The 23,810-nt window shown below is 34.4% G+C and overlaps 2 protein-coding genes across 3 annotated transcripts; both read left to right on the top strand.

Annotated features, from left to right (window-relative positions):
- The first annotated feature begins 57 nt into the window (after positions 1-57).
- Positions 58-18,102, top strand: LOC145612611 (K(+) efflux antiporter 4-like). Of its 2 annotated transcripts, none has more exons than XM_081667949.1 (20): positions 58-413; positions 664-707; positions 4,523-4,581; positions 4,975-5,053; positions 5,192-5,253; positions 5,346-5,421; positions 7,870-7,944; positions 8,367-8,438; positions 8,531-8,614; positions 9,852-9,920; positions 10,364-10,441; positions 10,642-10,730; positions 12,575-12,671; positions 12,760-12,813; positions 14,821-14,916; positions 15,980-16,168; positions 16,263-16,340; positions 16,559-16,603; positions 17,314-17,403; positions 17,704-18,102. In XM_081667949.1, the coding sequence occupies exons 1-20, from the start codon at positions 188-190 to the stop codon at positions 17,731-17,733; spliced, it is 1,692 nt and encodes a 563-aa protein (XP_081524075.1). In that variant the 5' UTR covers positions 58-187; the 3' UTR covers positions 17,734-18,102. The 2 variants fall into 2 exon arrangements, with proteins under 2 accessions (XP_081524075.1, XP_081524073.1); XM_081667947.1 differs by having other exon boundaries at positions 17,547-18,102.
- Positions 18,103-20,494: 2,392 nt separating this feature from the next.
- Positions 20,495-22,936, top strand: LOC145610036 (BTB/POZ domain-containing protein At5g48130-like). Its single transcript, XM_081665279.1, has 4 exons — positions 20,495-20,589; positions 20,711-20,780; positions 20,889-22,079; positions 22,241-22,936. The coding sequence occupies exons 1-4, from the start codon at positions 20,495-20,497 to the stop codon at positions 22,934-22,936; spliced, it is 2,052 nt and encodes a 683-aa protein (XP_081521405.1).
- The last annotated feature ends 874 nt before the right edge of the window (positions 22,937-23,810 follow it).

Here is a 23,810-nt window from a genome sequence, read left to right as displayed (position 1 = left end):
TCGTAAACGCACACGCGCACACGCACACGCACACACTCGTAGAGTCGTAGTAGCACCACCACCTCCGAAGCCGTCGAAAACGCGCGCGGCGCGCCCTTACAACTCTTTCTCACACACACATCGCTCTGTTCTTCTGTGCACCACATTTTTCTCTCTCCTCATTTCTGTTGCAACCAACCTAAGAACAATGGCGAAACTCACTCCATTTTCTCTCTCCTTACTCATTCTTCTCGATCTTCTTCTCTGCTTTTCACCTTTCGTTCTTTGCCTAAACTTCTCCAATGATTCGACGAGCTTTATCAATGGCGATGTTAATCTCACTGAAACCAATACTACCAATTCTACTAATAGCTTTGCCGACATGTTCGATCGTGCTTTGGAGAAGGAATTCCCCGAAAATGATCAAAATGAAGGTTGTTAATCAATTTATTTTTCATTTTCCAGGTTTTTGGATTAGATCTGATATTGCGTTTTATGCTGAATTTTTTCCCCTAATTTTTGTTTGAAGTTGTTGCCAAATGCATGAGTTAGGGTTTTTCGGATTTTCGATTTGTGAATTTGCTTTAGCTTAGGGTTGGTAGATCAGTGTTCAAAATTGTCGGTGTGATTTGTATTGAATAATGTGGATCTTTTTTTAATAAAATAGTTGATTATTTTGTGCAGTTGCTGATTCTGGAAGTTTCAACAACAGTGTTGCAGAGCAGCAGGTTAGTAATGCTGTTTCTTTAAGCTAAATTTGGTAACATTGATGTGTGAGATTAGTTGAATTTGCTTGTTTGCGGATCTTTCGTATTCGAGTTCTTGTGAGATTGGCACTCCAAAATCTGAGATATTGTTTAGTGAAATCACATGCAAAGTGTTTCCTTTTCAAGAAAGTAGCTTGTTTGTGTTGATGACAATGCGGAGTTTAGGTTTACATTCAATTGTGTTTTTATAGAACTGACATTGGATTTAATTGTATTGAAGCACATGCAAAGTGTTGATTATGGTGCTTTGCAGTGTGACAGCTCTTCGATATCTTTGCAAAATTGAAAGAATAGATTAAGTTGATCTTTCTATGACGTGGCCTCCTGGGTCTTATTTTATCGTCTGGAATGAATATCCAGAACATTAGTTTAACAGGGAGGTTGAAATTTCTTTGATACATATGTCGAGCAAGGTCTTTTTTGGTTCCTGCTCATTTTATCTTATTTAAATAATATTTAGTGAAAATAGGTTTGTATCGCTAAAATTGATATACTGAGTTTTATTTTAGATACAATTGTTATCTATAATTTCAAAGAACAAATCATGCAGTGAATTTGTGAAAAAGAATATATCAGTAAAAGTAATAAATAAGGTGAAGAGAATAGGGATAGGGCCTAACTCTTTGGAGGGATGAAATGAGAGGTTAGGCTCTTTTGAGCTGGCTATCTTTGGGAAATTTCGATATGTACAAGTTTTGTATCATATCTGGGAAGAGTTGGACTGGATACTTTGTAAGAATGAAGACTGCAAGTAATTTTATTTCAACTTGCACATTATTTATCATTATTGATCTTAAAAAAGAACTTTTTGGTTAAAGTGTTAGCAAAGAATGTGAGGCTTTAATAAATTGAAACCTTGAAATCATCACTCTAGTTATCTTCAATTTTTTTAGGTATTGCTGAAACCTTGTATTATTGTTTATATACCCTGTCAATCCTTTTATGATCTTCTATTAGCTTGGGCGTTTCTTTCAATGCTTTTATTAGTCTTTTGGAACAAACTTATGAAATAAGACACTTTAATTTGCAGAATTGGTTGCCAGTGCTCCAAAATTCATAAGTTGCATGGCATGACATCCAAGCTTGCATCCCCTAAATTTTTGTAAGATCTTACTAGGATATTAGCTTAGAAAGTTATGAGATAAGCTAAGCTGTAAGACATGATATGATTAAGTATAGATTCTACAGAAATCAGAATCCACCTTGACTGTATGTCAGGAGCTCTTAGTTGTTAAGCTCTTGATTTATGAGTATTAACTGTTATTGGATATGGATGGTGATTACATTTAATGTTTCTACTTCACCATATCTGGGTTTTTTGCATTTTGACTTGTATCTTTAATCTTAGTATAGGACTGTGCAAATAGTAGTGATGATGAATCTCACAAATTGGGGAAAGGAAGTAAAACAAAGGATATGATTGGCATTCTAGAGAATGGAGCCAGAGTGCTCTTATCATATTGTTTTTTGAAGAAGAATCAATTCTCACTAATTTGTAGGTTCACCTCTTGTTGTAATGCTTCAGTCCATCTAACAGTGTTAGGATGAAAATCAAAGGCATATATGTTACTTTCCTTAGAGCCCCTGGTGTTTGATGAGAGGATTCTGTTATTTGAGTGATTGGGTTGGATGCCAACAGATTTTATGGATTGAAGGTGATCATTTGCTATAGTGTTGTTGTGATACATTAATTTATTAAAAGCTTTTGTAACATTTTGGAAGTGAATCTAATTGTGAGTCTCCTCCTAGGTGATTTGGTGATTGACCTTTAAGGTTATAAATTTTATTTGTTTGGGCAGGGTTCAAATTAAAGGTTCTTAGTTCTTACTTCCTATCAAGATTGTATGTAAAGAGGAAATTTATTGTATGTAGGAAACTTATATTGTTTGAAGGGTACATTGGTATTTTCGTTTTTTTTTTAGTTTTGGTCCTAGTCTTTATTTATATTTTGAGTTCCACTTGGAAGGGTCAAGGATGTGGATTGCAAAAGAAAGATGAAGTGAAATTTAGATGGTTTGTGTATTTAGCTAGTTCAGTGGTTCCTTTGGCATTAATGAGGTATACCTGCTAAGGAAGAAAGAAACCTTCTATTTTATGTGGGGCAAAGTTCTTTGCTTCAACAATTGAAGTTTTTAGTAGCATATGCATATTTGTTTTTGTACAAATTAGTGGTGTTTGAATATCTTACATCTAAGAAGCATGATTATGTTATCTCCTCAGAGTTCCATTGTGCTTTCACGTGTTGATATTAATTAGCCTCTCTTATCTTGGAATCAACTAAAACTAGGAACCAAATTGCTTAGACTACCCATTTGGGTTGCATTAGAATCTCACTTACTCTCATGAACATGCGTTTCACAAGCTCACATAAGTTTTCATGAAAACTCACAAACTCAATTTAATCGGCTCTAAAATTAATCGTTCCTATAGGCAAAATAAAACACCTAATTAGACTAGGACTCTTAATAATAAAACATCTTTTTCTACACGTAAAACCCGGAGTTTAAGGGACTAGTAAAACTTTGCATGACTCCTAATATAACATTAAAAAGATACGACTTATCCTAACTAGGCTAGGATTAAGCCTAGTAGCTTCCTTGCACTTCATATGTCCTTGTATCAAAATAGCTGTATAATTGTATAATCAATATAACCAACCCAAAACGACCTATAGATAGCTAAAGATGGTGTTAGACATTAAGTGTTGACCAGAGCTACTTAAATCCACATCACATGGCAAAAGGCCTAAATTGGGTATAAATTACCTCTGAAATGCTAGGCGGGTGATGATTATGCTTCGCTCAATTGTAACGTCACAATCAAGGATCTTTGATGCATTTTGAAAGGACATGTACCTTCCATGCCCATTTCTTACCAAGGAATGTTAACAAGGCAAGAAATTTTGTTTGAATTGCTATGGACATGCTCATTATTGACAACAAGTAGCCTATCTTGCAGTAGATTGCTGGAGCTTTGACCTTTACTGGACGACATCAATGAAGGCTGACGTCCCATCTACCTAGAACTTTGCTTCTGATTTGTCTCTGCCCTCTACTTTCTCCAATAATTAAATATTGCACACAGAGCTTTCTTCTCTCAGTGGAAACGGCAGGAGGAGGGTGTAGCTTCCTTGAATAGGGAAGGAGTGATAAATGATTAAAGAATACGAAGGTTTAAAGGTGGTCAATTGAAAAGGGGGGATGTTTGGCATTTCTATGTCCTTTGTATCATTGGCCGTGTCATTGCTGATTTTTTATTACTTTAAAAATAAGTTCTTTTGTAGGGAAATTGTATTCTTGATTTAAAACATATATTACTATTATTTTTGAGAAAAAATTGTTTTATAAATTTTTACACGTTTCCTGAAATTTTTAGGATTGCTGTTTTTTTGTAAGGTTTTGGCACTTTTTTCTTGAAAGTGACCTTGCTTAGTGTTGTAAATATATTTGCATTTGAAGAGAATGCCTACATTTTATTGCTATAATAGAAGCATCAAGGTTTTCTGATACCTTTTTGTTTGGCTTTTTAATAAAGTATTAAGCCATTACTTTCGAGCCTCATTTTAGATTCTCCTTTTGACAGTAGGATTAAGGTATGAAGGAGGTAGGTAATTGGAAAATTGGCAATTTACAAGGGTTTTATATGTTTATGAATCCTGCTTGAATCAAATAATCACATGTAGCTTTTAATTTATTATATGTGGCTGTGCCTTTTCTTTTTCTTATTAGAACTCCTGTCATAAGTACTCAGAAAATAACTTTGTTTGTCTCATACAGGCTGTTTTGGAGACGGTTGCTAGAGTGAAGTCGAAGAAAAATGAAACAAAGGAGGAGAAGTATGGATAACTTTTTTTGTTAATAAACAAGCTGGCTTGTAGCATGATTAATTGCTTTCTGATATTGCATCATGAATAAAGAGGAATTACTGGTGCTTGATAGCTTATTATTTGAGGTGTTTTTGAAACAATGGTTCTTTCTAATTCCTGGTTTGATATGCGTAGCTTGACATCGTTGCAAACTTTGCCCTTTTTTTTGTGTGTTTTTTTTTTTAGAGAACTTTTTTGTTTTATAATATGGGAGGGTATTTTTGAATTGCTGGTATTGATTTTGAGATATTTCAATTACATGTTCTTAAAATTTGCTAATGATAATAAATACTTTCATAGGAGTAGGTTATCCATGTATATTTGAGAATTGAGACTCTTACATGTGTTGTGTTCCTGTTTCAGATCTTTTTTTTCTCATCAAGTTTTCAATCTTGACAATGAGAATGGACCTGAAGAAACACCTACCTTGATAGATAGAAAGGTACATCCTATAACTTGAGTGTTATCTGGGCAATCTGGCAGCTACAGTAGTGTCATCATCTTTCCCTTCACTATTTTTCTCCAAAATTTCAATTACACATGAATACTTATGGCTGAGCTTCCCAATGTTTTCTTACAGGATAATGTCTTCATTATATCCAATCCAAAATCCAAGTATCCAATGCTGCAGCTAGACCTTAGGTTATTTTCCACTTTCTCTTGTCAATTGGTTGATTTATTAGGTGGTAACACTTATTTCATATCTGAGGGTACTATTTCTGGATTTTCTGCAGATTGATATCAGAGCTGGTTGTTGCCATTGTCTCTGCAACTTGTGGTGGCATTGCATTTGCATGTGCCGGACAACCGGTATGACTCTTGATGCCACTACCTTTGTTGAACTTGTCGCTTTCTCTGGAGAAGTAATTTTTGCTGAAGGATTGTCCTTGTGGTTGCATTTCATTTGCATATGCAACTTGTGGCGGCATTGCATTTGCATGAGTGCTGATTGTTGCCATAATCTCAGCCTTCTGTGGTGGCATTGCATTTACACGTGTTACATTCTGCTGTTTGTAGGATTGTGGTTAGATATATTATGTGCTAACACTATCTCCATTGACCTGTAAAGTTAGAAATGGTCAATCGATTTCAATAAAATTTAGATTACAGTTTTGCAGACATTCCTTTTGGATCTTAATCGGTTAAGAGAATTGTCAGTGGGATTCATATATGGCTGTATGCACAGCTACATGGATTCATGGATTCATGGATTTGGGGAGGTCAAAGCATATGCATCTTTTCTACCAAGTGTCTTCATTGCTCAAGTGTGGCATTTGGTAGTCATCAACTTTGATATGGTAAGGCCAAATAGGGTCAAAATCATGCAAAATATTCACAAAAGGAACAGTGTGATAGTTGGACAAATGTGAGTACCATAAATGCATTGTTTCCTTGTAGTAGTACTAGTAGAGACTCGCTTTGTCGTTATGAATTTTTCTTATTTCTTTCTTTTGTTGGATTCTTAGTTACTTCGAACTTTCAATACAGGAGGTCCCTTTGATTGTGTGGAGCAGGTCAGATATTTGTTGAATGCTCATGAATGTTGCTTTTAATGAATTGAGCCAGATTGGGGAATAGTTATGATGGGTTTTTTTTTGTAAATTGTTGTAGAATCACTTGCAAAATTCCTCTCAGGCCCTAGAACTCAGTTACTTCCCTCAACGAACATTTTGAAGTTGAAGGTGAATAGGTGAACCCTGATAGACTCTGTCTGAACAGCAGTTTTGTATGGGCTTAATACTGATGATAAGTTGCAAGTTTGCAACTTTGGTACCCGAACAAAGCTATATTTCGGATGTATCTTTTGTGCTTTTGAGGTGGGGTCTGGGGAGAATGGGAGCTAGAACTCAGTTACTTCCCTTAACGAACATTTTGAAGTTGAAGGTGAATAGGTGAGCCGTGATGGACTCTGTCTGAACAGCAGTTTTGGATGGGTTTAATACTGATGATTAGTTGCAACTTTGGTACCCTAACAAAGCCATATTTTGGATGTATCTTTTGTGCTTTTGAGGTAGAATCTGGGGAGAATGAAAGCTATATGATTTTATATTTTTACATTGCTGTTTTGACATATGCTTTTGAGGTTGTGTGTGTAGTGAATTTGTCAAGCTTGTGTCTTGACACAGTTACAAGTTTTATGCATTGGTTTTGGCTGGTATAAGGAGATGATATCCATAGACATAGTGCCTGTATGAATTTTTTCATCATGTTGGTTGCAAGGAATGTTATGACATTTGATTGGACGTCACATTGAATCTCATTTGGGATTTGTTAGCCTTCTTAGTTTGTGTTTGGACATTTGCAGAGATTTACGTAGATTTGCTCCTTATCGTGGTTGACGATGTTGGTTTGTTTGTTTTACTTTGATGGAGGATTACTTGTCCACTGCCATATATGGAGTCATCATTGTCTTTTATCATTACTAAATTAATTACATTAAAGGTATTATGTGAAATCCAATCATGATCTACTATCACTTTAGTAGTTTAGTGTTTTTTTTCCTGTTCTTTTCTTCTTATCTTGTAAAATTTCACAATTATTGATATAATTATAGTTTTTAGATTGAGGGAGTAGTCCTTAAGAGGAGCCTCAAGGCTTTATAATTAATGTAATCCATAGCTAGCGCATTCATCATAGTTAGCAGCTCCAACTCCATGTCAAGGTAATGATCAATATTGTCAATGGTGTCAGTAAAGGAACCTTTAGGCAGATTATCCAGAAATTTATTCAGAAATACTGAAATAAAAGGAACGTAGGAGTTCTTGTTAGGTATTTGACCAAATAAGATCATCTCTAGTGGGGGGTAGGAGTAAGCAAAGCGAAAAAGGTTTTCTATGAGATGGGAAATGACTCTCGTTTCTCAGAAAGTTTGGAAAAGCGAGTGGGTGTAAGAAAAAGGGGAATAAGTAAAAAAAATTTATTACGTTTGCAATGCAAAAATTTGATCGTTAATATATGTAGTTATCAATACGTAAAAATTCTAAGATAGTTTTGAAATACACATTAAGACAATCAACTAAAAAGGAATAAAGGAAGTAGAAGTGGTCGAACTTTCTAAAACAACCTAGACTGAAAGTGAGTTGATTTTTTTAAGCTCCCCATTATGGAAATTGAGTCAAACTTTACAAAACACTTCAAAACGAAAAGTGAGACCAAGAGTATAACATTTTCGATTTTCTTATGTAATGCAACTGTTGCTCTCATGTACTGAGAACAATAGTATTGTCTCTCTTAATTTTAAAAAGGACAACTTTGCAGGTTATCACTGGTTATCTGCTGGCAGGATCTATTATAGGACCCGGGGGCTTCAGTTTTGTGACTGAGATGGTACAGGTATGCATTATAAAGATCCATTTTGCACAAAATTAAAAGATGGTTATGTTTTCATATGCGCTGCCATAAATATAAATTTTAATTATATTAAATGATTTTATTTTATAAATGTCTCTTGGCAGTCACTTATCAGAAATATTGCCTTCTTTCACGATGTGTTAATAAATGTTTTGCTGTAAGAGTAGATGATATTGGTTTTTTGCTTATGGGAAGAATTTCAAGGGTGAGGCACCGTTAAACCTTGGGGTCTGTCTTTGTGATCAGGGATCCTGTGCTCCCTTTTCATGTGTACCACAATGTTTTCCAATCTCTGTTATGTGCACATTATGAGCTGGGAAATTATTGTAAGATAAATGGATTATTGAAGTCCCTGTGCTGAACATTTCTCATGTCTAATTGTGTGTTACTGTTCTGCTATGCAGGTTGAGACAGTGGCTCAATTTGGAGTAATATTTCTCTTATTTGCATTGGGCTTGGAGTTCTCTGCATCTAAGGTTTGATTATTGTTAATGTTGGCGCTTTCATTTGAGCTTGGAAGTTTTGCCAATAATTTTCTGACAATTTTTTGTTTAAAATTACTGCACAGCTTCGCGTGGTTCGTAATGTAGCTATTCTTGGGGGTGTATCCCAAATTTTCCTGTTCATGTTCCTCTGCGGAGTAACAGCTTCAGTATGTCTATTCTAATCATGTCATTTTTAAGTTATCAAGCTTTTGTTGCATAATGAGAGATCTTATTGAAGTATGAGTGATTGGATTGATTGTTTTAAGTAGTTTATACTTGTATGATTTTGGGTATATGCCAAATTCTTAATTCAGGTGCTAAAGCTACTAAAATATAATTGAAGTATCTATTTAAGGTTTTAAGTGTCAAGCTTTTACTGCATCACAAGAGGTTTTATTGAATTGTGGATGATAGGATTGATTATTTTGAGTAGTATCTTTGAGTATGTGCAATGTTCTTATTGGGTACTTAAAACTATCAAACTACTTAAATATGATCAGAAGTATCTGTTTGGGGTTTTAAGCTGTCAAGTTTTTGTTGCTTCAAATGAATTATGGATGATTGGAGTGATTGATTTGAGTAGTTGATCTCTTTGAGTGTTGGCTAAACTCTTACTTTGGGTGCTTAAATCTTTCAAGCTAAATATAATTAAAATTATTTATTTAGGGATATAAGCTGTCAAGCTTTTGCTACATCACAAGAGTTCTGAATACTGGCTGGTTGGATTGGCTGTTTTGAGCAGAATTTCACTTAATATCTTACTTTGGCCGCTGAATACTTTCAAGCTACTTAAGTTCTTCCTCAACTCCATTTTTTTTTTTGCAACCCTAAGAGTTTACACTTGTCATTGCACAACTTAAACTGTTTGTATCTGTGGTAGAACTTTAGTAAAATTAGATTTTAATGACGTACTAGTTGAGACAAATCAAACAAGATCTCATATGAATATATTTTTTCATCCGTATAATTCACAGTATGACATAATAAGAGAGAGTATGAATAGTGCCAAAATTCTAATGTTGTAAGTAAAATGAGTGGAGGAAGTATAACTCAAAGTATATATTGGGGTGAGTAATTAAATAACTTGGTTACATTGCAACAAAAATCAACTAAGGGACTTTATTTGTTATTCAGGTCCAGATTGTGGGTAACTGGCTATTATGCAATTGTTAAAAGGAAATTTTTACATTATGTTTTCACCTTTCTTGATGATAGTGTGGGTGATAATTGTGATGAACATGTTTTCTTGTAGTGTTGTTTTTGCTGTAGAGGACATCTGGTTCTGTAGATTTAATGTGGTTTTCATTAATGAATTTGTTTCTTGTTTAGAAAATGTAATGCAGAGTTTGTGAAATGCATTAATTGTGATAAATGATGGCCAGCGTCTGCGTTTTGATTTTACAGCTATGTGGTGCTAAAACATCCGAAGGTGTCTTTGTTGGCTTATTCCTGTCAATGTCTTCGACTGCAGTGGTATGTCTCTGATCTTTTACTTGGGCATTGTTGTATGGATTTGTTATACCATTTTTTAAAATGTATTTGGTGCTCTTTTGGTGTGGAGCTGGCTCTTGTTTTGGTGATTTTCTCAAAGCATAAGTTTTGTAGTTTGTGTTGAAATGTTGGCCAGAATAAATTCTTTGGGCCAGAATACTATTGTTGGATATTTAATGCGCTAATTTTTACTGAGAATATTTAGTAAATGCTGATGAGCATTATTTGTCTAAACTAATTCTAAGTGATTGTGTTTGTAAGAAAAGGTGTCGAAAGAATATGCATCATCTTTGATCCATTATTCTACGTTTTTTCTCAGTACTCTTCTTTTTTCTATTTGTGTTTTACTTACTATAACTTGTTTTATCTTGTAATTTTGTTAAATTGTTTATCATGATTTTGATTTTTCTTTGTAACCGCCTTAGGTCTTGAAGTTTTTGATGGAAAAAAATAGTGTTAATGCTCTTCATGGTCAAGTCACTGTTGGAACCCTGATTTTGCAGGTTTGTATCTTCTTTATACTGTCATTTAACTTAATTCAGATGGGGGATTGTTCTTGTATAATGTACATGTAATTTGTTGGGGGATTAATGGTCTGGAGTCTCTGGAAAGTGAGGTATTTATGCATGCAGTCAGCTCATCCTGTTTTGTATTTGATCATGCAGTCTTATGCTTCTAACTCTTAATCCTGTAATGTTGCTAGGACTGCACTGTAGGTTTGCTATTTGCTTTCTTACCAGTTCTTGGTGGTACCTCCGGCATTCTTCAAGGAGTTATATCCATGAGTAAATCGTAAGTAATTTCTAGCTTATTGATTGATGAGATTCTATATCAGTTTATGCATCAGTGATAACTTTAACAGTGTGTTTGGATATAAAAAAGGGAAGGAAAAGAAGGGGAGGGAGAGGAAGGGATGGGAAGGGAGGGGGAGGGGAAGGAAGAATGATGTTTTTTTCCTTCCAAATCTCTCCATTGTTGGAGAGATTAATTTCTTACAAATTTATCCCTCCATTTCTCTCCCTTCCTTCCTCATTTGTAATCCAAATGAAAGATAATCCATCCCTCCATTTCCCTTCCCTTACTTTACCTCCATTTCCTTCAATCCTAACATAGTGTAACATGGGCAACCATGAGATGCAATCTTCACACCTTAGTGTTTGTCATTAACAAATCAGAATAGATGTCTTAAACTCCATGTGCCCTCTTCTAATTTCAGTTCACCTTAGTTACTCCGACACATAACTCCGCAATACTTATTTAAACTTCTAATGCTTTATTAATTTGTATCTTCTATCTATAAAGTAATTTGACATTGCACTGGTCCATATATTAGCCTCTTGTAGAGCTAGAGTAGTAACTTATAAAATTTAGGGCATAAAACTATGGATCACTAATACACTCTCAAAAGATCCAGACTCCATGTCTGGGTAACTGACTGCAAGGAAACTGCCTTTTCCTATGCCTACTTGCAGACAAGCTGTGCCAACTATAATTTCCCTTTGCTTCCCTCTCCTTATTCTGCAACCAAAGAATTCCCTTGTTCTTGCCCCATAATGTGCTACCTTAAGACCCCTCGCTCTTTGCTTTTAAATAGCCTTAATGACTTAAGCCCAATGATGCCCCGTTTTTCCACATTAGCCAAATTTACTGCACTCAACTTAATTGGCCTTCCATCCTACTGCTTCCCTGACTATAATGAATTAATGATGTATTTGAAGCATGTCCTCTGTTTTCTGTAGTGACTTTTGGAGGGTGTTAGAGGGGGAGACAGGTCCAACTTAAGTAAGTTGGTGAGGCAGCACCAGATAAAATAGGGGTTGAGTATTCTACTTATGTGACTTAAGGTGTAAAAGGAAGCAGTGAAATACCAGATAAAATGGTTAATGGGTATATTTACTGATTCTTGTCCCTTATTTTTTCGCCGTTACTCCATTGCTTTGTGATTTAACTTACAGCTGATTTAGTTTCAGTCGTTAGCATTACTAATCCCTGTTCTGGTTTCATTTTCCATGTTACATTGTTCTGTAGCATCTCTTGCTTTTTGAATATGAGAGATTGAGAATTGTGTTCAAATGATTGTGATACATGTTTGGTAGAATATGGAGTGTGAGATATATTGAATAGATAAGGCCAAATAGATGCTTGCAGTACAGTGCACTTATGAGATGACAGTCATAATAGCTTTCAATGGTGGGGGGGGGGGGGGGGGGGGGGAGTTCGTATCCCTGTTTATAAAGCTCCATGAAATTTTCCTGTCTGAATCTGTTGGTGGGCAATATGCACATGGTTTAGAAATCCCTTGCTCTACGCCTCTAGTGAAAGGTCTAAAGTTATGGTATGCAGGAAGGCAATGAGCCAAAGAACATAAATTTATGATTTAAATTCTTTTCCTGAACTACTGATGGTCCATATAATATTATTGTGACAAAGGAGTTGCTAATTAATTGTAATGTTTACTTAGTATGTTTGGATATAGGTCCAAAAAAATTGTTCGAAATGGTTTAGATGATTTTCCTGCATTGTTTCAGTATATGCTTCTGGGATTGTCTTTGGGATTCTAAAATTCACTTTCTTTGTTTGTTAGGATACTGTGGCAATATTCTCATTCATTATTTGAAATTATTTGTGCCATCCAGGTTCCTCACTTTAATCTCCTTTTTGGCTATCTTGTCAATTTTGACTCGAACTCTTGTTCCTCGGTTTCTTAAGCTGATGATTAGTCTTTCTTCACAGGTAAATAATTAACTTTTATTTTGAAACGGAGCTCTCTTTTGTGATTGTTCTATAACTTTTTATCTTAACTGCATTTTTGTATGTGCAGACAAATGAACTTTATCAATTGGCGTCAGTGGCTTTCTGCCTGCTTGTTGCTTGGGTTAGCCTCAGTCTTCCTTCATTTTTTTATTTTCTTCTATGTTATCCACTTTGATATGGGAATTTACTTCCCTTAGGAAAATTCCTATAGGAATTAGTATTTCTTGGAAATTAAATACCTACATCAAATTCCTAGAAATTTCCTAAAGTTGTTTGGTAGGCATGAAGAAAGTTGCAAATCATGGGGATTTTGACTTACCTAGGGGGGGTTGGGTGATTAACTTTCCATTTTTTGTGGGAAGTCACAATTCTCATGAATTTGCAACATTTACACTTTTTTTGTCAACCAAACAACTCATCCATTTTCAAATTCCCATGATTTTCCACTTCCATCATTTTTTTTGTGCAACCAAACAACTTATCCATTTTCAAATTCCCATGATTTTCCACTTCCATCATTTTCTTTGTGCAACCAAACAAGCACTTAATTTTGCAAAATAGAAGTGGTCCTACGTCATTTTCATCTAGGCGAGAACTCAAATTAAGATCAGCTTTGTTGCTTAACTTGATCAGAGTTTTATGAACGAAATTATTTGCTATGATTCTCTTATACTTTAGTAATGTTGGTATGTATAGTTGATAAAGAATGAGATTTGTGGGATTACGAGAATGTGATTATGACAACAACGAATAAGTAGAGGACAGGTTATTTAGACTACTGTCAGACTCCATAGTATGTTGTAGTGTTGGGGTTTTTAATTGGGTATTTGAGGTAAAACTAATTGAGATGCATAATTTGTTGACCTTTATGTTGGATTAGAAAAAAAAGAATGTGGATCATTTTCAACTTTAATATACAAGGTTATCCCTTGATTTAAGGTGCTTTTCAAAATAACTCTAACTTGTTCAGAATTAGTGAATTACCAAAGTAACCTTGTAGTGTTGAAATTCTCATTCAAGGTAAACCTTATATATATAATGGAATTATATATTCGTTAATGGATTATAGTTTGTCACTGTTGTGATTTTCCATCAATGTTTTTCTTCAGCAAAGCTTGTTTACCAGAACCTTATTTAAATTCAAATAAGATTACTTTGGGACTCATATTTGCATTTTAGGAAATTTGGGTGATTGATAATAAGTTGGGGTTATTTTGGGGAAACAATTGATGTTCCAAGTTATGTTGATTATTTCCCTCTTTTTAATCATTTGATGCTGATTAAAGAGGGGTAGGGAATTTAGGGAGAAGACTTGTAAGGGAGCTGATTCAGGTGTGAAAGCATTTTGAGATAAGGGAACATTGTGAGTTTTAAAAATAAGAGAATCTGTCTACAAATCATAAAACTCAATTTAGGATCTAGTTAGTTTACAAATAACCAATTTGTGCCCCTTTACGCTGGTCTTTTGCTTTTACAGCTCAGCATGCCTGGTTTCCTGGCATTGTGGTTACTGGTTAAATTGATTGATATTGAAGAAAAGGGATTATTGTTGGTTTAATGTTGTCGTAAACCTTTCCCATTTCATTTCCTGTATGGTGGTACCTACAGAAGAGATGTGCTAGCAGGATTTTGTTGTAGCTACCGGGAACTATTAAAGAAAGTCAATAGATTTTTCACTTGATGTTGATGAACGGTTGGGGGGGGGGGGGTAGTACTGCGGACATTATCAGTAAAAGCTCTTGTGAATTTGACTCTCCATGCTCAAAGGACCATTGGATAATTGTTAGGCATGGAAGTTGGATCTCTGGCGCAGATTGCTATGGGATGACTTGAATGGACAACTGAGGTTAAAAGAAAGCCAGTAGCCTGGGGTAGTTAAATTAGCTGATGAGCTAGAAAATGAGATGACCTCTTTGAAATTGACGAGCTGTAAAAGCTCTCATCTTTAGCTTCATGAATTGAATTTCTACTCTTTTGTTACTTTATCTCTTCTTTCACTTTTATGTTCATGAATATCATGTGTTACAGTCCCTTAATTCTTGATTTTATTCTATTTATTTTGAGAGCCGTATAAAGATGCCACAGGTTTCGTTATTGTCTATAATTTGACATGAGTTTATCTTATCAGTCTAGTGATAAGCTGGGTCTGAGCCTTGAACTGGGATCTTTTGCGGCTGGAGTTATGATTTCAACTACTGATCTTGCTCAACATACACTTGAACAGGCAAGCCTTCACGTGTCTTCAATTATTAATTATTCCTGTCATCGCAAAAGCTATTGCAAGATTTGCAACTATACTCAACTCTGATTTTAATTTTTTTTTTTTTCTACGGATTATAACTGTAGAACAAGAGCCTCATCTCCCCAGTAGAACTTTGCTCTTTACTTTCTGAGTATTTTGTAATTGACATAGCTCTAAAGTTGTAGCTGGAACATTCATTTTTCATCCTGTACTTCTGCAATGAGTTCCACATTTCCTTATACGGTTCCTACTCTCAAATACTATTTTATTTATGATAACATAACTCATTCTCTAGACTTGCTTTTTTCTTTAAAAGGAAAAAAAATTGATTTTACAATTTTTTAACTTAAATGCACTTCGTATTATTCTTCCTGTAATTTTGCAACAAGTTCCACATTTCTCTGCACTATTCATTTTCCTATAAAACTATTTTTGTTTCTATAAGCTTTTAACACCTTTTTTAACGATTGAATGCATCACTTTATTTTATTTTTGGCAAATCCTTCTCCTACCTCACCCCTTTTGACTCCACAATATTTACACCTTTTCACTCACTATGTCTTTTACTTTATTTACCATTTTCTTACACCCACCCTGTTTTCACTCAGTCTCACTTACTTTATCATACCCCCCCCCCCCCCCCCCTGTTACACACTCTTTCTTTATCGTACACTTACCACCTTTTTCCAGCCTCTCTTTTACTTTTCCTTACACCCACTCATCTTTTTCAAATTTCTTAAACTACGTAGGGAAAAAAAAAATGGAGGTTAGTAAAACTTATTACATTTTACAAATTAATGGAAGGTAGTGGAAGTAGTGAAAATTTGACCATAATAATCAAGTATGCGTGCTCTTGTGTTTTTCTTCTCTCAGAGGAGCATTGTGTTACTTTTATTTATCATTATTCCAAACATAGGGTAGATAGTCTTTTCATTTAATTTCTGAACGTTTAGTTATGATGTTGTTAATCCTGTCTCCGTTTTGATAATTTGAGAATGCTGTTTCAGTATTTTTTTTTCCTTATACATTATGCCTGCTTTTGTAGATTGAGCCAATACGGAACTTCTTTGCTGCTCTTTTTCTTGCGAGCATCGGAATGCTAATTCATGTTCATTTCCTCTGGAGTCATGTTGACATTTTACTGGCAGCTGTCATATTAGTCATAATCATAAAAACACTTGTGATTGCTGTAGTAGTCAAAGCATTTGGTTACAACAACAAGACCTCACTTCTTGTAAGATTTAATTTTGTAATTACAGCTTTTCCAATTAGCAAGTCTTTAAGACTATAGTTGTTATGGCCAAACTTATATTGATTTGTATTAACAGGTCGGGATGTCATTGGCACAAATTGGGGAATTTGCTTTTGTTCTTCTTAGCCGTGCTTCCAATTTGCATTTGGTTGGGGTTAGTGTTTTTTTCCCCCCTTTTTCTTACTATCTTCTGATCTTATCTTTCTTGGAGGATTTCTTGAATTATTTTGCTACAAAAAAAGGATTTGAACTGGTTTTATACTTTTTGTAACTCCTGTGTCAGGAGTGGCTGATGCTGGGCTTAGCCCCCTAAAGAATTCCACTCACGACCCTTCTCTTGCATGACATAATGAGTGTAATTCTTTCTTGCAGGGAAAAGTTTACTTACTCTTGCTTGGCACAACCGCTCTCAGTTTGGTAAGTGACTACTGATATGTCTGAAACTCAAGTTTCATGGGTTTCAGATCACTTTACATTTAGGAATAATTACATTTAATGATTTCTGTTTTTGTGGATTGTATATTTCTTTTTATTCTTTTCTTCATTTAGCACTGTTATACTGATGGACTATCGAATATTAATTATCAACATATGTAGTGGGTTTAGGGCTATGCTCTGCTGTATGCTGATGCCAGTCACTAAGGAAATACTTTAGCTTTTGTGATGTATGGGAAGTGGGAACATTGTTTACTTCAGTGATTGAATGATATTAGGCTATGATCTGACCCCTTTTCCACTTTTTATATTCGGATAACTTTATGTCTTAAATGAGTGTTTAAAAAAAAAAAATAAAATAAAGGAGTACAGAAAGAGAGATAGCGTGAGGATTGCTAGACCAGATACTGATTAAAAAACTATAGCTATTAAGTGGCTGTTCAGTAACTGAAAAATTACATTAAAATGATAACAACTTAGTTGGACATAATGAACTCAAGCAGGACGGTGAAGTTTGCATAGACAACCTGCACTCCTGCAGTAACCCTGGTGGTTAAATCTTCACTGCCATTACCCACTATCTTCCTGTTCTCTCTTTCCTCCTTTCTTGGTGGTTTTGTCCTAGCAATGTGAATCACTCTTTGATGTGCCTTTTAGACTTCTCCCTATGGACTAATAATTAAATATTTCAGGTGACGACACCATTGCTGTTTAAGTTAATACCTGCAGTTGTTCACCTTGGAGTGTTGCTGCGGTGGTTTTCTCCTGACGTTTCTAGTGAGGTAATCATCTTCCTCTGTGAACTTAATAGTTGTAACAGCTCTATATGTGCATTGGGTTTTAACTGTTTAATTCAGATGCCATTTTCTCCCTGCTCGTAAAATTTAGTGTTTTGAGGTTACTTGTATATTGCTTATCCTCCCAGATTGGATTTAAAGGCGATAGCCTTCGCTCAGACAGTGTTAAGCGTATAGCTTTGATCGTTCAAGGGGGGTCTCATGATTCATGATATTAAATAAAAACATGAACCAGAAAAGCAAATTTCGGGTATTACCTGATGGGCTTCTTACTCTGGGGGACAGGTGCCTAAGACTGCAAAGGAGGTTGACTGACAATCAACTTGTGCCACACTGCACCGATTGGCGTCTATTGTATACAAACTCTCTGACAGATTGAGAACTGAGGTATATGGCAAGTGAAGAATGGAAAATGTACAAAAATACAATTCAACTTGCCAAAGTTTCCGGCGGCTGGAAGTGTTTCCCCATTGCGTGCATAATTTTTTGTATATTAGTGTTCATTTTTGTAATGTAATTCAATTAATTTTTCCTGTTTCCTAACCCTTTCCTTAGTTTAGTAGAACTTCTGATGCAGCTATAGGAATGTTAATTGTATAATCAGAAATCAGAGCTTATTTTTCCTGAGCTATCCATACAACACTAAATAGAAGTGAATGCAAAAGTAATTTCTCGTTCTTTGTATCTTGAAAAACCTCAATTCATAGTAGATGCAAATTTTTCGGTGTTCATCTGCTCGTCTTACATTGTACTTTACCCTGGAGGCTGATTTTAGAATTATGTTGATCAATTTTTATCTCTGAAAAGGTTTTCCTGATTAAATTTTACGTGTAGCAAACTCATAATATTGCTTTTATTGACAATTCAAACTCCTTTATTTTGAATTCCTTCTTCGTTTTTGTAAATTGAAAGGAGATTGAAATGCCATTTAGTTATATGCCACATTTATTAAGCATTTTATTCATATTTAGCAGGTATACTATGTAACTATCAACTATGTTACCTCCAATTTTTGTCAATTTTGAAAGTAAACAAGGGATGGTTATCAGACTTATCAACTACTAATTCTCAACTTTATCATCCATATTCAAAATCAAGGGTAAACTTATGAATTCCCTCATAACATTGTTATGTTATATTGTTGTAACTCTAAATTTAAATGTCATTTTTTTTTACTTTCTTTCTCCTGGGAAATCGAATAAGCTTCTATAGTTCTATGGTAAGAACGGTGACAACTTATTTCAAAAAACCTTCTACGACTATAAATCTTAGACACTATTTTGCATTTATTGAGTGCATCATGTGCACAATACATCTACACTGTTTTTGCTCATTGGAAGCTCTTCCAAAGGAGCAAATGGCAAACATTTAGTCTCGCGCATATGGTACATACACTCATTTATATGAAAGTTGTCGACTAATAGAAGTATTTTATTTGCATTTATCGAACTCTTACCTTCTTATGTCTACAAATCCAAACGTGTACAACCGTACCAAATATCCCTATATGTAGTATATAATACTTGAACCAATTCTTGGCACACAATTTCTGACCTTATAAAAGAATGTGTTGCTTGAGTTACAAGCAAATCAACCTCTTAATCAGCTAAACCTATAATATTTCCCACCTCCTTCACCCAAATTACATGCATTAAATTACGCACATAACAAATATCCATGCTTTGAACATCGAATCCAAAGGCAGGACTTTCACATTTTTCCACAAATAATCTAAGAAAATGCAAATTAATAATCATACTATATAACACACAAATAACAACCATGATTCAATTTTTTGGGATTGAAAAAATAATTGATGAAATTAATGTAAATAAAACAAATTTAATACTACTACATAGTATTATAACATAACATGCTAGATTATTACGGAGTATTAGTATTCAGTAGCCGTGCCGTCTTGGGCGTAACACAAATTCATACAAATTTATATGACTTCTTCCGTAATTCATGACTTACTAACTTTTTTCCTCAGAAATTACTCCTCTTTTTTACCAAATTCAAAACTTTTAAACTTAATGTTCAGGTTGTTTTGTCTTAGTTAACATTATTACTAGTGTGTTGTTTCAAATGGGTAAATTTTATGGTAATAGTCAATAATTGAGCACAAGTAAAAGTAGTTGTGCAAGAAGCAGAGGAGAGAAAATTGATGGTGCTGAGTTTATCATCTAGTTAAGCTGTCCTTCATCTTCATAGGATTCGACAACCGGGAATTGGTTAGTATTTTATGCTTTGTTTTACAGGTTAAGCTTGAATCATAAATCATTACTGTTTTAGAACAAGTCGATATTTAGATTTTATGTGATTCCTTTACTTGTTGTTTGGAAGACTTATTGTGATATGTGGTATTGTGAATGGGTTTGTTCATTTTGTTCTTTTTGTTAAGCATTTGTTTACAGCAATAACTACGGAGTATTAGCCCATTTGCAATAAATGGGTAGTCTTAATAAGTTCTCTTACGATTAGTTTAGAAAATACTAAAAACAGAATGTTCTTGTAGAGTAAATAAAAACATTCGACCCCTCATATTTAAAAAAAAATGGACTTTAATATCGATCAATTTTTGTTTTTTACACAATATGGTCAGAATAAATAGCTTGTCATCATTAATAAATAATAATTTATTCGAAAAGGTTGTATAGAGTACTTCGTATAATATATGTGGCCTTTTAACCTAGTAACCCGTATCGATTTAGTAAATGTACAGGATATCACACATAAGGCCTAAGAGTTATTATTGTATTAGGAGTACAAATATTATTTCATAAACAAGGGACAAAATTATGGAAAATTTTCAACTTAAACCACTTTTTGAAAAACAAAGCATGAGAAATTAAGAGATTACATTATTTGCCTAATTGCCTACTTTAGTTTACTCATTTCTCACTTTTCTGATTTGTCAACGTTCATAGATTCAAGCATTTACATAGACTAATTTTGTTTAGAGCTTTTTAAATTATGTTAATGTGCTAGTTCGGTTATTAAACTCAAAAGATAATGCTTAACTAATACAGAATGTTTCTCTTTAATGACTCTGATTGAAGATTTGTTAGCAGTAATGGAAGCATTTAGGCCAAAAGATTCGTCGATTCTATCAAGTCCTTACTCATCACCAAATCTTAGTGCCTTACTGAAGATTAAAGTCATATCATGGTAAGTACTTCACCCTTTTTTAGTTCCTCTAATAATAGTTCATTTTATATTGAATTTTGTAACAAAGTTTAGGACATGAATTTATTTGTGTTACAATAATGATTTTATATTTGTACTTCAGGAGTCAAGAGACTGGATTGCCTGTAACTGTTCGTGTTCGTGTTGCTAATAGATCCTTCAACTTGCACAAGGTAATAATAAGCTAGCAAACAATACTAAATTTAGTCATGTATGAAATTCAAAAGTTGGAAGTTTTTCTCAAGACTAATGTTTTGTCTTGTTTAAAATGATTTTTTTAGTCTCCATTGATATCTAAGAGTGGATATTTCAAGAGGCAGCTAGATGAATGGCAAGAAGTTGATCTGCCATCAAATTTTCCTGGAGGTTCAGAAACATTTGAGATGATCGCGCTATTCATCTATGGTTCTTCCACATTTATTGATCCTTTCAATGTTGCATCCCTTCGTTGTGCAGCCGAGTTTCTAGAGATGACAGAAGCATTGGGTGGCCCTGGCAACTTATGTGAAAGAACTGACCTGTACTTAACTCAGGTGATACTACAAAGTTGGGATGATACCCTCATTGTGCTCCAAAAATGTCAAGCATTGCTCCCTTGTGCAGAGGAGCTTCTAATTGTGAGCCGTTGTATAGAATCGTTGGCCTTTATGGCTTGTATGGAGATTCTTGATCCTGAGAGGAAAAGGAAGAAGGGAATTGTGTCATTAGAAGCTCTTGCATCTGAACCATGGAACAGCAAACTCGTAAAGGAGATTGTAAGTGATCAAGATCATCTTTGGGTAAAAGATTTAGTTGCTCTTCCATTTGGGTTTTTCAAAAGGGTTATAGGGTCATTAAGAAGGCAAGGCATGAAGGAGAAATATGTAAGTCCCATAATTGTTTTTTATGCCAACAAATGGGTGATCTCTAAGAAAACGCGACAATTTTGGGAGTGTTTATGTGACAATGATGATGACAACAACAATAGTAACACTCATGATGATGATACAAGTGATAAGGTATTGGAAACATTAAAAGGAATCCTAGACTTGTTGCATGTAGGATCGAAAGTTAGTAAAATAATTCCGGTTGGGTTCTATTTCGCCTTGTTAGCTAGATCTCTTGAGCTTGGTGGATCAAGCATGGTTGAAGGAAAGGAAAGGCTACAACAGCAAATTGTGTATCTTTTACCTCTGGCACACGTCGAAGATTTTCTTCTTCCAAAGCAATTGACAGAGTCCTTAACATCAAGTATGGAAGTGGGTGTGATGGAGAGTATATTTTCCTCATATGTTTTGTCTAATATTGAAATGAAGCAAAGCCCTCCTATGGGAAACACAATTGTGGCAGAATTATGGGACTCTTACCTCTCCTTGATTGCTCATGATCTGAATATGACACCAAAGAAGTTCATGAATCTTGTTGAGATAGTGCCTATATCCTACAGAAATAACCATGATCATCTTTATGCAGCAATGAACACATACATTCAGGTAAGCATATATCTATACTCGAAAACTATTCAGTACTGCAGTCTGATTGGTGAAGCATATTAGTAATGAAAAAAAAAATAGTCTAAAAACAGAACCTTGTATGAAACTTATGTATACATGTGAGAATATGTTTAACAGTGTGATCTGTAAATTGTTTTCAGGCACATCCACATCTGTCACAAGAAGAAAAAAACACGGTCTGCAAGTACTTGAACTGTCAAAAATTGTCCCAAGAATTATGTGTTGAGGCAGTACAGAACGAGTTCATGCCACTTCGATTAATAGTTCAAGCACTCTTTATTCAGCAACTCAACACACAGCATGCCTTTAAGGAATGTTCAGAGTCATTCAGGTTTGCATATTCAAGGGAACTCTCAGGAAGTCTTTCAAGTTCAAGATATCAAAATTCGAAGAGCCAAAATCTAGGAGAAAGTGATCAAGAGGGTGAAATAATGATCATGAACAAACCATTAAGTTGCCTACTAGAGAGTGATCAATTAGTGATGCAAAAAAAGTCTGAGATACTTGCAGCAGCAAAAAAGGAGTACGAGTCCACGAGTTTCAGAATTCAGAATCTTGAACAAGAGCTTGTATCTCTTAAGAAGAGTCTTAGGCTGAAGAAGAGCGCGAAAGAAACAGAAGAAGACCCTCCTAAAATGAGTAACTTTGGGTTAGAAGGAAGATCATATAGTAGTAAAAGGAGGAATAATTCACTTGGACAAGTTACTAGTTGCATTGGTTCAGTGAATTTTTCTTCTCAGAGGAAATATGCTGGCAGATTATTGAAGATTTTTAGAAGAGTGACATTGTTTGGAAGAGCAAAACTAAAGAGAAACCCTAGTGTTTCAGGTTCATAAAGAAACTTGCAAGTATGAATAAATTGGTATTAATGTAATTGTAAGTTGAATGATGATTAAAGAAAAGTGCTTGCAAATAGATAATTTGGAAGGAGATCATTTTTTTGCTAAAAATGTTTAAGAGGCATAAAAATGCAATCTTGTGGTTTAGAATTAGTTATATACTTTGTATAGAACATCTATTTGTGATAATTTTTTGTCTTACATGTATAATTTTACTTGAAATTTTGAAGGTCGAGGAGATCTTGGTATGCAGAGTATTTCTATAATGATAATGGTAGCTCAGTGTGGCAATTTCCCTTTGCTTTTAATGCTTACATGTTAGGCCAAATGAAATTACATATTAATGCTTTTTTTTGAGGGAAAAAAATGAAAGTCTTTCACTTAATGCTTCATGTTTCAAATGAAGTACTATGGGCCTGTTCTCATACGTTTATTTTCAGTTCAGTTCAGCTCAACTCCTTATTTTTTTCTCTTATAAAATATTCATTTCAGCTCAGTTCAGTTCAATTCAATTCAGCTGAGTTCAGTCAATGAGAACATGCCCTATGTATATGTCTTTTAAACACAATTCACACTTATTTTCAATATATTAATTGCGAGTGACAATTTTAATTAGTATTGTACTTGAGGTTTATTTCATATAATGTACTTTATACTCCGTATATGTCTTTTAAACACAATTTACACTTATTTTTAATACATTGAGGATCATGCTCATGAACTATTAAAATAAGTGTAAATCAACACCAATTTATGCGTTTGTGAGCATGATCCTCAATATTAAATTAAGTGGTATTAATTTGAAAATACATGATAAATTACGCATCAATTGGTATATTTAATGTTTACGCAGTATTTTAATTAATTTATT

This window comes from Chenopodium album, chromosome 24 (assembly GCF_948465745.1).
Source record: "Chenopodium album chromosome 24, dcCheAlbu1.1, whole genome shotgun sequence".
NCBI classification, from domain to species: Eukaryota; Viridiplantae; Streptophyta; class Magnoliopsida; order Caryophyllales; family Amaranthaceae; genus Chenopodium; species Chenopodium album.
Note: the sequence above shows the minus strand (reverse complement) of the source record. Positions and strands in the feature narration are given on the sequence as shown.